Source organism: Thunnus albacares, chromosome 9 (assembly GCF_914725855.1).
Source record: "Thunnus albacares chromosome 9, fThuAlb1.1, whole genome shotgun sequence".
NCBI lineage: Eukaryota > Metazoa > Chordata > Actinopteri > Scombriformes > Scombridae > Thunnus > Thunnus albacares.
Window position 1 is genome coordinate 11,061,281 of NC_058114.1, and position 13,464 is coordinate 11,074,744.

General features: G+C 40.8%; 1 protein-coding gene across 1 annotated transcript in view; it reads right to left on the bottom strand.

The window, feature by feature from the left end:
• anos1b (anosmin 1b) overlaps window positions 1–11,312 on the bottom strand; it is a 53,439-nt gene extending 42,127 nt beyond the window's left edge. The window contains exon 1 of the mRNA XM_044362623.1: window positions 10,938–11,312. Coding sequence (XP_044218558.1) covers window positions 10,938–11,150 — 213 coding nt within the window. The 5' untranslated portion in view covers window positions 11,151–11,312. The remainder of the gene's footprint in view (window positions 1–10,937) is intronic.
• Between the last annotated feature and the right edge of the window lie 2,152 nt (window positions 11,313–13,464).

Consider the following 13,464-nt stretch of genomic DNA (forward strand, 5'->3'; position numbering starts at 1 on the left):
ATATTTTATTCAAAACCACAAATTTTAAATTTATGGTGGGACCAGAGGAAAAACTCAGAGCATCAACAAAGTCATTAGGATTCTTCATTGTCTGGACACCATAAATGTCTGTGGACATATTTCATAAAGTTAGTGAAAACCTTGACCAGCTGGTGGCAGGTGGCCATGAATGTCTAGCTGCACCAAATTACGTGGCAATCCATCCAATAGTTGTCAAGACATGTCACTAAAAAGCAAAAATGTCAACATCCTGGTGGAGGTGGAGGAAAAGTCAGGAGATCACCAAAGTCGACAGGATTGATCCTCTGGGAACCATGTATGTCTGTACAAAAGACTTTAATTTACTCAGTTTTACTGACGTCTTGAGAGATTTAGTCCAGTGTCTTATTGATGTGTTCTCTACGCTCTTCATTCAGGTTTGGACCTTTTTAAAAGCCTCAACCCAGCTGGAAGCACACCTGAGTCGTATTTTATCTCTTGTAACATTTCCAAGCTTCACTACAAATTCACATCAGTCGGATGAAGGAAAAGCTGAAAACAGGCATCTAGAGCCACCATCAGGTAAAAATTTCAGTTTTTTGGTTTATGGCCAAATAACTGCAAACCTAATGACATTCCCATAAGCCTCAGCTGTTATTTGTGTTTAGTCCTAAATAGGAAATGTTAGCTTGCTAACATGATAAACTACGATGGTAAAACATTATGCCTGCTAAATAGCATGTTAGCATGCTGATCTGAACATTTAACTCAAAGCACCACTGTGCCTAATTACAGCCTCACAGAGCTGCTGGCATGGCTGTAGACAGTAAGTGTTGTCGCCTAATAAATTACTTAAACGCTTAACCAATAATCAGTTCTGTTAACCATTACTTTTCTGTCAATACATGAGTTGATTAATCACTTAATCATTTTAGTGCTACTTCCCATTAGCCCTGTTGGTTTCACAATGTGGATGTTACTGCTAGTGCGCAACAACACTTCACAGGAATCACCCTGCAGCTTCTTTTCAACAGCTTCTTCCCCATCAATGAGTTTTTATTTCACTTTTTTGAATAGTTTTGGGAGATTTTTAATCACTTTAATGATTTAAAATGCAAGCTGAAACCAGGTCAGCTGTTTTAACTTGCATTGGTAAAATAGTCAGTGTGGCAACCTGCACTCTGAAATGCTTTGTCATCATCGGCACAATCATGATGCCATCATCCAACATCAAAACAACTATTAGACACATTTGCACATTTGCGAACCTGCGTGTTGTCATGTGTGTGTGCCTCCAGAGACTATGAGCCTCTGGTGTGTATGTGTGTGAGTGTGTGTCTGTGTGTGTCTGTCTGCCTGTCTATGTTGTGTTCATGTCTACTTGTGTGCAAACTTCCAGCGTGTGTGTGTGTGTGTGTGTGTGTGTGTGTGTGTGTGTGTGTGTGTGTGTTGGATAAGCCCTCTTAACGACTCCTAAACCCTGTCCTGAGTGAGCTGTATTTAGCCTGAACCAAGCTCATCTCATTCTGCACACCCACACACACACACACTTTTAGCCTTTGTGCTGCTGGTATGATGAGGGTTAAGGGGTTAGAGTTGGGGTTGAAGTGGTGAGGTTAAAGGTTAGAGACTCACTCTGAACATTCAAAACAGATGCAAATTTATTTTGGTAAAATTGGACTTTGACGTACAAATTTGGGGACTTATGTCACCTACAAGCCTAGTAGCGAAGTACTTACTGTCACTTGAACAGCCATGGAATGACACTGTAGTTGAAAATGTGACAGCAAGGAATTAAGGCTGTGACATACTTATAAAGAAGCGCTGCTTGGACGGTCTAAGTGTGATTCAAAGCTGCTTTCCCTCTGTAACACACGGAGAGCTTCCCCTCGCAACTTTTGCACATTTCCACAACTGACAAATCATCCGTCTCGCCTGCTTTCTGCAGAGATTGGCCATTGAGAATGTGTGAAAATCGGAAGAGCTCCAAGTTCTCCACAAATTTTCTTTGCCTCATTCCTCTCATACTCTCACCACTGTCCATATCCATTGCTCAGCTGCTCAGTACTGCCTCAGTTGTCCAGCTGTTGGCAGCAATGAAGAGGCAGTCAGGTTTCAGAGAAGAGACACAAGGAGTGCGGCTGAGTTTCAGAATGTCTACAGAGAAATTCCATCTATGAGGTTATTCTTAAACAGAAGTTTGGTGAATAAATGAATAAAAGTGTGTTTCTCTATCATACAAGTGCTAGTATACCTTTAAGACCAAATGAGTACTGGTGGGGTGGACACCGTTGGCTTAACAGTAATCTGTGCTAGTTGTTTCAAGGGATAATGCTGGGGCTACGGAAAAAGCAGTCTCCTATAAAGATAGACAAGAGAGAGAAGAAAAAGAAAGCAGTGGAGGATTAAAGCAATGGTTAAACCCCTAATGAAAAGATTAGTAACAAGTCTGTGGGGAATGATGAATGGAAAAAAGAATGGATGAGAGAAGAAACATAGAGACGGGTGTCATGGTATCACTCAAGAGGCAGGGAGAAAAAACACCTTCCTCCTTCACCCACAATTTCTATGTTTCCTCCTGTCTTTCCTGTCTTTAAAAGGCACTTTTAAAGCTACCCAGGTGCTGCTGCTGATTGCAAAATAAGACAGAGTTGCCATGGACACAGGTCTTAAAATAGCAGTGTAATTCACACAAGTAGAGGAGTTTATTTACTCTCTCAAATGTTTTGAAGCAGCTGCTATAGCGGAGAAGCAATCACATTCTTCTCCCATTAATTCTGTTTAATGACATAATCAGGAATAACTTCACTAATCTGTGCTTACAATGTTACACAGACACAAATTCCACCTCCAAAGTTTCATTAGCTTCACTTCTAGGAAACAAACTTTTGCAGACATTCAACAGCATAACACATGTTCCTTTCTGATATGGTCATGTGGTAAAGGAGCAACATGTCCAGGACAAAATCAGGCGTAACAAGAGAACAAAAACTTTTACATGTTTAAGTGTGATGTGCTTTGCTGGATATTTGCTGGTAGTAAAAATCTACTGTCATACAATTAAAGGTGCCCTGTGGGGTTCTTTTGTACACATTATGTGTATCGTAGAGGTCTAACAAACATGTTGAATGCACTTCCTTTCTCTTAAAACATCTGTAAGTCCGATTTTTTGATAATTACTTGCTTCCTTTTCACTGCATTTTGCTGCTTTTTGTGGTATATTACTGCCACCTGTCAATCAGTGAAATTATGTGAAAACACTGGGATACCCCTGCATTCTCACACATGCATGTGTTATGTGTTAAGCTTTGGCACGAGACAAACAAAATGAGGACCCGCTCATAAAAATACTGCTCCATTGTGCTACTAGTGGTCAAAAACTCCTCAGGGTAACTTTAACTTGCATTAGCACTGCAGAATTTATATTTGCGGTGCTACTGTGAAGCAAATTCCACCTTTGGATCCATTCAGAGTATTCACTTTGTGATGTTAAGTTTTCTTTTTTTGTGATGGAGCGTTATAATTCACTGCTTTCAGTACTTTTGGCTTCTCTAACAAATTCCCCGCATTTCCCAGAATGTCTTTCTAATGTTGCCAGATGCCTGTACCTGACCTTGTGTTAGGGTGGATTTTAAATGTAGACTCTGCTCTGCTCTAATTGCTCAGCTACAGATCAGCACCCTGGATTTGGGAGGCATTCAACGACGTGCTCTGGGATGCTCTATCTAGATGGGATGAATATTCATCTTCCAGTAGAATGATGGTTTATTTAACCAACCACCCTTTTACCCGTCTTTTGAAGGAGGAAGAAACAGTTGGAGGATTTGAAAGCAATACACAGACACGCACTTTACATTCCCACTTCTTCCTCCTTCTGCTACTCATCCAGATTACCCTTTACTTTGGTCACTCTGTCGCTCTTTCTGCCTTTCATTTGTACCCTCCACCTCTCTCTCTCTAGTCTCTCCACAGCCAACTCCTGTAAAAATTACAGGAGAGGACTTGAAAATCATTGTGATGAAATACTGTGGATGCTCCACTCAAAGAACTGAGGACAGTGAGGCCAGTTAAACATCTCCAGATTTTCACCGAGCAGATATAAAGCTGCTTTTCTCCCCGCTGGCCTCACATCTTCATCCCCTCTCTTAATCTTTTTCACGCTCTCTTTCTTCCTCTGTCTTCCTCGTCATAACATCCCCCCTTCTCTGTCACTCCTCTTCAGCTCTCATCTTTTCTTTCTCTCTCACCGTCTCCCCCCCTCTCCAACACACACATTAATACACACACATGTGGATGTACATATACACACATTCATCTCAAGTCAATTTCATGGGACACATTAGCTGTCAGAGCAAATCAAGGCAGTGTAGACGGGCCTGTGTGCTGTATGGTTATTAAACAGTGGTCAAAGCGGGGTTTCGTGGGGTCTCAGAGTGTGTGTATGTCTGTCTGCGGCATAACAGCTGCACATGTTAAAAAAGTCAGAGAAAGAAAGAAGGAAAGGGAGGATTGGAAGAAGAGAAGAGAAGTTGGATGTGGGAGACTGAGAGGAAATGGGAGGGAGGGAGGAAGTTGAAAAGAGCAAAGGGAGACTGACAAAAGAAGGTGAAAGATGGAAATAAATATTAGTTAATAGGAGCAGAGAGGAGACTGGCGAGAAGAGGTGGATACCAGTTGTGAAACAGGATACAATAAATTTTGGTGACTGCTGTTCGTCTGGCTGGAGTTTAGTCGTCAGTGTTATTTTATTAATGGAAAGCCAACTTTAAATACTGTATTTTCATATATCGTGGAAGAACATTTTAAAATTTACAAATGCATTTATTGTGGCTCTGTAAAGGTTGTGCAGAAAGTTGTATGTGTCGCCTTCATTTAAAAAAAAACTCAATGTAAAACCAAAGGACCCACAAAACATTTTGATCCAAAGGCTTTTGTTCATTTTATGGTTCCTGCACAAATCAAATCCATATAGTAATTCTCACAACAGACAATGCTTGAAAAATATCAAGAGAATTTCGGTTCAACCCAGCTTATGATCCATGACTTTGAACCAAAAAGTGCAAAATGTGGATTTTCACATGGCCATATTTCATACCTACTCTATAAACACAAGGTCTTAAACTTTTATTTTGTCTGGGATCCAAGGGAGAATCTCTGAGCCTGAGACACGAGAGACCCGTCAGAAACAGAACTGACCCACAATGAAAAGAAACACTTGCTCTAAAGGACTTCCACATGGCTCTGATGGCCGCTCAGTCGACAGTAATCATTGTTAAAGAATAACAACCTGATATTACTGGATGCAACGGCAGGGACACACACACACATACATATGGACAAAAACACACACACACAGATATATGTGCACAATCAACATGCATGCGCACAGCTGCGCACACCCTTTAGTGTTTGAAAGAGAGATATAAATCACACTTCTGCCAGATGCAGCGATAAAAAGTGTGTGTGTGTGTGTGTGTGAGAGGGACAGAGAAAGAAAGTGAGTGTACATATTATGTGTGTGTACTGTGGTCAGTGTTTGTGGTGAGACGCAGTAGAAAGTCTATTTAATATGAGGCATTAATCACCCCCAGATGACCAGAAATAAACACAGCTACAGTGTGTGTGTGTACGTCTTGTTTGTGAGAGTGTGTGCACACAGATGTGAATGCGTAATGACTAACTTCCACTCAACAGAAAATAAAGTTCTTCCCAAAAAGCTCATGTTGAGGTCTAAACATTCCCGACAGGAGCTCCTAATTGGTCTATGTGTCCGTGTATGTGTGTATGTGTGTGTGTGCGTGTGTCAACGTTAGTGTTTATGGTGGCCCACATCCTGCAAACAGCAAGTATCACAACACAGTGGTTGTTATACGGTCCTCAACCTTGCCTCATCGGACTGTTACATCGACAACTGTCTTTCTGTTTCAGTTCACTTCCAACAGTGACAATGAAGAGAATACTCGGAATTATCAAGTTCAATTATGACTTAACCATGAAAAATAGTCACCAGCAAGAAGAAGAATGGATCTAATTGCCGAGATCAGATATAATATCCCCTCACAGCGTTGATGCGGTAAAAGAGTCTTTCTGTCTGTCTCACTTTCTGTGGCTGAAAGAACAAAGCCATGCCGCTTGGTGCTTTGCCATTCCAGCTGTGATTTACTGCCTTGGAATTTCTTGTCCTGGTTTCAGGTGAGAGTCACTCCTATACAACCTACAACTTTATCACCATCTATGCCTGGTTCAACCGATCAAATGACAGGGAGTCACAAAGCTGCAGAAAGACGCAGAGGCTTTATCTCTGAGAAGAATCAAACAAGCCTTTGTCCACACCCCTCTGCCTGTCTCTCTGCTTACTTGTCTGCCTTCATATCAGTCCACTTTTTAGCCTGTGTATGATTTTGTCAGGTTGTCTGTCTTCATGAATGTCTGTTACACCTGTCTGTGTGTCTACCTGCCGTCTTTCTCCCCCCCCCCACCCCCCCTGCCTGTCTTCGTGCTTGACCGGGTCTGTCTACCTGCCTTTATCTGTCCGTCTATCTCTGTGCAACCTGACCTGACCGTTGTCTCTGGTCTTTTTCAGAGCGTGACTGGTTGGCTGACTGACCTCTGGGCTGATTAGAGCTACCTACCGCAGAGCAGCTTGGACACACAAACACACACACACACACACACACACACACATCCACGCACACACATAAACATGAATGCTTTCTCTCACACAGGCAGCTCATTCAGGCTCACACTGGCCCTCAGCCCTGGCTCGAACCGCAAACCATCCGCTCATCAGCACCACAGACCTGTGAGTGTTTAAGACACGCAGTCTAATCTAATCCACGACGTATGTGCAAAAAGATCCAACTCTGCAGGCCAGTCTGCAGTTTTTTCCCTGTATTTTTAGGATTTTACATCAAGGAGGAATTTTGGAACATGACAACATATATATGCTCATGTGTGTGCACACACAAAGAGCTATAATTAAGCTATGACACCATACAAGGGAAAGTAGTGGAAAACCCAGGGAAGCAGCATAAAGAGAGGTGTAAATAGAAAACTGGTGACTCACATTTTAGTGGCTACACACTAGCCACACACACACTGAGAAATAAAGAGCCAAAAACACAGGGTTCACCCACATGAAGCCAGAGGAAGCAATATGTGTGTTTGTGTCTGAATGTGGTGACAGAGGAGGATGAGTAAAGCGCTATTTGCCCTTGCTGATGTTATAGTTACTGGAGCTGTTATCTTTTAAACGTTATGTTCCTTAAATGAATGAACGCTCTAACTTTCGGACTCCCCCACCCATCAATCACTCTGTGTTCTCATACACTGTCCTATAATAGGTTCAGGGAACGATGCTGTTCCCCAGGATGTGGCTGAGAGGAAACTTATTTCCTTGTTTGCTCAAAGTTTAGAGTCTCTTTTTACTTTGGTACAACATAATGTTTTAAGTACACACTTTATATCCTAAAATGAGTTTCTGAGTCACACATTAACACTTTCCTTTCCTGTTTGTCGCTGCCCTGCTAATCAGTAATTCAAATCATTGCTGACTTCTTTTTTTTCATATATATTTTTATTGGGCTGCAGATAACAATAACTTTCATTAAGGATCAATCTCTCACTCATTTTTTTGATTAATCCATAAATTGTTTAATCTAAAAAAAAGTCAGAAAAGTTTCACAGTTTTCCTGATCCTGAGGTGACATGTTCAAACTATTTGTTGAGACATTTAAACAGTCCAACACCCAAAGGTCTTCAATTTACAATGATATAAAACTATACTCTCATTAGAGAGACTCAAACCTAAAAAAGTTTGACATTTGTGGTTGATAAATGGCTGTTAATGATTCATTTTACAATCAAAATAGTTGTTGATTGATTCATTAATAGCCGACTAATTTGCACTAATTTCAATACAATGAGAAGCAAAAAGTGACAATTTATGAAGTCATTCAATTTAGCATTGAGTCTTAAAATCTAATGTTTCTTAACATAAGTAAAGGAGGCGACTAATGTGAGTCACTTTTATTTGATTCCTCCTGAAGTATGTATGAATTAATTCACTGTTATCTTCCTGCACTTTATTCTTCTCCAGTTTTCAAAAATCCCAAAACAAATACACATAGGAAACACAGCACTAAACTTGTGATGGGCTGTGTCAGAAATCACTCCCTCCCTCACTCATTCACTACTTCCTATATAATAGACATTAAGGTGCGGTGTGTAAAATTTAGTGGCATCTAGAGGAATGGATTTGGCAGAAATGGAATATAATATTGATAAGTATGTTTGAATTGGTCTATAATCACAAGAAAATGAGAATAGTTGTGTTTTCGTTATCTTAGAATGAGACCTTTATATCTACATATGGAGCAGTTTCTCTTCCATGGAGCCCGCTATGTTGCATCACCATGTTTCTACAGTAGCCCAGAACGGACAAACCAAACACTGGCTCTAGAGAGGGCCTTTCGCGTTTTTCGCAAGTTGCACCGTAGGCTCTCCTACATGCTTGGAAGGGGAGGGTTATTCAGTCGGTTGCAATCTGCAACCTCACCGCTAGATGTCACTAAATCCTACACATTGGTCCTTTAAATAGTTTACTCATTAGTGAGAAGCATTCTGCGATGTCGGACACTGACTAATCATCATCCTTTTGGGTCATCACCTTCAGCTGTAGAGTCCTTTGATGTATTATTGGATGTCTCTTAACACATCTGTGGTAGAGTCGCACAATGGTAATTTTTGCATCTACGAACGTCAGCAGCAGAAAGTAGCGGACATGCAATGGATAATACTTTTTCTTTTCCCTGTGGCATTTTTGAGGGCACTACATAGCGGATAAATTTACACACTCGGACAATCAAAAATAAAATGGTGGAGGGTAAATACAGCGCACTATAAAGTAAATAGGTAGTCATTTCAGACACAGACATGGACCATTTGCTGCACAGCACACCACAAAGTGTAGTTAACAAACTATAAATGAAGTTGGTTGACCTTTTTTTTTTCCTCTCTGGATTCTGGAATATTTTCTCAACAGGTATGTTTGCAGATGTCAGCGGACAGAGTGAGGAAATCCTGGTGGTGTAAACACACCGTGGACATCAGCTAAAGCCAAGAACTCACACAAGCTGTGTTTACTGAAAAATTAAAGAGTCATATCAGAATGGAATGCAATATCTTGTCCACATCCTAACATGAAACCCAAGTAGAAAATGAATGTCTGGCTTGTTTGCTACCTCCCAGTAAGTTGGTCTCATTTCCATTGCTGCTGTTTGATGCTCAACATCTGACTACTGCACTCCACTTCATAAAGTTTAAACCAAATGTTCCCTTTCTCACACCTCCATACCAGAAACCCCAGCACACACACACACATAATACTGCTAGAGAGTCATCCAGGGGCCACCCTCATTACCCAATGCACAGGTGGCGGGAGTCTATTCTGGATGGCCGAGGACCAGACCAAACCTTCATTTTATACATGAACATATGCAAACCCACACACACGCACACACATATACATACACTTTCTTCTACACACCTCAGAGCCATGGGGGCTGAACTTTGTGGTTAATGACTTTCCCACCCACTACACAGCATGCACATGTTGAAGCCGTTAACGATAAGTGGCTTTTCGAACTTGGTAACGTCCTAATGTCCCCGTTAATCTCACATTCCTCACTACAAAGGCCTCAGTGCATGGGCCAGCGATTTCACTAAGATGAGCAATTTTGTCAACTACTCTAAACTAATAACCTAACATTTTCAGGTTACCTTTGCCCCTCTAAGTACTGGCACAGGGCAACTTTTTAGCAAGATCAAAATATTTGTCCAATACCACGTTGGAAACAACGCACTGTTTGAGTCAAGATGACTAAGTTTCCTCTGATTAACTGTGCTTTTCCAGTGTGCATAACAACAACATCTCTTAGCTAATCTAAAATCACTGTAGGGCAATTGTTTCTGTAAATACCATTTGTTGTATTAAAAAGGAAAGACTGGTAAGGTTTAATAAAAAAAAAAGATATCTGGATACAACCAAACAGTTATAATGAATAAATATATTTTCTTTGGAAAGCAACATAATTCTTGAAAAGAGTGACAGATGTAAGTGACACGACTTTGAATGGTGATCAGAGGTGTGGGTGCATCTGGTGTGTCAATAGGAATGGTAGATAATAGCAATTTTGAATTTTTTAATTTGTTTAATGATGCCTTTTAACTTTCATCTCATAGATCTGATGATAACGCCTGTGGTCACATCCATCACTGAGCACACTCACCATGTACAAATCACCAACTGAATACAGCTAAATCTGCAAAATCACTGAAAGGTCATTATTTCAGTGTGTTATTACTCTATTGGAAAAATAATTTTAACTTAAATTCCACTGTTTTATTAACCTATTTGACTACTGTTTGCACCTGATTGATTCAAGATGCTCATTTCTATCCCATACTTCCAGTTCACTCTTTAATATCCTCCTATGAAATATTTTAGAATAGGCTGCTATGAATATTAAAGCAAATAAGCAAAGTGTTGTTGTAAAGCGACTAATAGGAGACCAAAAACAGAATCCCTACTGATCCCACTGAATTATACGGATCAAGAGTGATAGAGTTGCAGTGTGTGCTGTCAACAATACAGGCAGCAATTGCAACTGCCCTGTAAAATTACAGAAAATACATATAATGCACCTTTTTAAGCAAGAGTTTATAGTGCAGTCTAAAATTGTGCAGCATACTTGCTCTTACATTTGCACGTATACAGTTTACCCACCTTCGAGTTTCACATAAATGTTTAAATACACGTCATACTACTAATGTAATTAGGGTTTTAAAGGAAAACAGCATCAAACTGAATTTGACTTGTACGTTTTATACACTGGTGGTCATATTTGACCTCAAGGTTGTTGGTACTCTTAATGATTGACATAACGTCAGACATTTACCTGGAGGTGTCTAAAGGCAGCGGTTAGCTGAGTCATGTGCAGAGTGAGACACCTGGACGTGCATCTGGCGCTGTTGATTTTCTCCTGAACATCCTCCTGCTCCGGTGAACTCCGGCGAGCACGCGTCACCGCCAAAACCGCGCACAGGAGCAGCAAACCGGCCCGACGAATTGACATGACACCGGGATGTAAGTACGGACCGGAATAAATCATGGACGGTAAAATAAAACGAGCAGAGTTTTCTCCTTCTTGTCCTGAGCGTCAACCTCCTGCTCGCGCGACCCTATAAGTTCAGAATGGATGCATGTGCGCGCTGCTCCTGCCTGCGCGCGAGCAGGGAGTGGAGCGGCTCTACCCCCCTCGCGGACACTCCCACCACCGGTACAAGTGCAGCCACGCGGAGTCAGTAAGGTCTTCACTTCGAATATGACACTATCAACATCCTCATCACCGCTGTGATCTTCATCACCTTTTACCAAAAAATCATCACCATCATCATTATTGCCATTCAAACCATTGCTCCCACAACCTGTACATGCAGTTACTACTCACTTCCATCATCATCGTCATCATTACTATACGATTTTTCAGCATCTTCATCATTTCCATCCTCACCTTCATCCTCATGCAAGTATTAAATACTCTGTTGTATCACAGGTGCTCATGCAACTATTCATCATCATCATAATTGTTATCTTCCTCGATTCCATCATCATCATCACCTCTAACATGATGATGACTCTCACATAGAGATGCACTGATCAAACGTTTTTCTTTCTAATTACAATTCTGATACCTTAACTTAAGGAATCTGCCGATTCTTGATCCAATACCAGTGTTTTCTTTTTTCAAAAATTGTAAATTTTGTATTCCTCACTGCAGATTAGGATCATGACGCCTGAGATTACTGTAGCACTAAATACTGAGTCCACTTGATTAATGTAACTGCTGGCAGAAACACAGAATTTTATACTGACACTGATAAAGAAATTGTATTTTGTTTTGATTGACACTTCTGCTGATATCAGATCTGTAAATCATTATCCTCACCTCCATTATCATCATCATCATCATCATCATCATCATCATCATGCTGCATTAAAGGACAATCGTCTTTATCCTCACCCCCAACTTTCACCCTTATTATCATCATCACTTTCTCTTGTTTTAATCATCTTCACCTCCGACATGATGATCATAATCATTGTCTTCATCATCATCACAACTAAACGGATCCAAATAACAAGTTTCAACTCAGTTCTGAAAATAAGAAACAGCCTGTTGAAGAAGATCGACATAAATGCTGCTGAAACTGAATAAAATATCAGCAGAGACCGTGCAGTAAAGTAAGAGATGGCATTTATAGCCTTTGCATGGCATGCTTTTGTTCCAGGCCTATTAACACTTTACCATTACTATTCTGAAAAACAAACTTTCCTTTATAGTCTGGGAATCCCCTCCAAGGGTAATTATTAGAGCAGACTAATAAAAGGGTATTTATTAATGGGAAAGAGACTTGAAGAATGTGTTGAGGTAGGTGCCTGTCACAGAGCCAGTCAGTGTGTTATTCACCACTTTTCAACACTTTTCAGTTTACTCGGCCCAGAGCCAAGTCAAGATGTTTAGGACGCAGGATTAAAGCCCTATTTGTTTATATGAGACTGTAACCCAGCAGAAGAGTCATCTCTGTTGGCAACAAGATGGAGAAAGAATCACCTATATTTTGATTTAGGGGAAATTAAGTTGTATAAATATTTAGTAAGTACTGGCAGGACATGTTCTTGGCCCTGTAGTGGAAACCAGGCTCTTCATTCATATACTGTGGAAAGGCCTGCGTACTGTAGGTTAGAATAAGGTTCCCACCATTTATGGCGTATGAACCCTCAAAATGAAGACATCAGCTGCTGATTATGTATCAATCATAGATGATGTGTGGACACACATCATCCACACATTAGTGTGGACACAAGTTTTGAACAGTTCAACCAAAAGAATGATTTTCCTTCTGAGGTTTCATTTGAAGGACTCCTACAGGCCTGAAGGGGGTAACCACATTCAGCATTTCACAAGAGAAAAGCAAGAATCTAACAAAAGTCAAAAATTATTCTTTCTTATCACAATAAGTGTCTTGTGGCCTCGTAGATTTATTTTAGGATTCTTGGGACTCCCAAATCCCAGATTGGGAACTACTAGTCTAGACAATGTTCTCCTATAGCATGACCTGATCAAAACTGCAATATCACTTCGACAACTATGAAATAGACACACACACAAAGTCAGAATGAGACAAAATGGGAATAAGAAATGTGCCATGACGCCATGCCGTCATTGTGTACAAAGCTTCTGTTTGTGTGTGTGCGTGTGTGCATACCTGACCTCAGAGGACCTTGGCAGTCCTTAAATCAGAAAGCGTAAAATCAATTCTTACACACGTGCACGCATCCACACACTCTCGCTCCCTCGCTCTCTCTCTCACACACACACACACACACACACACGCACGCGCACACAGTAGTTACCCATTAAC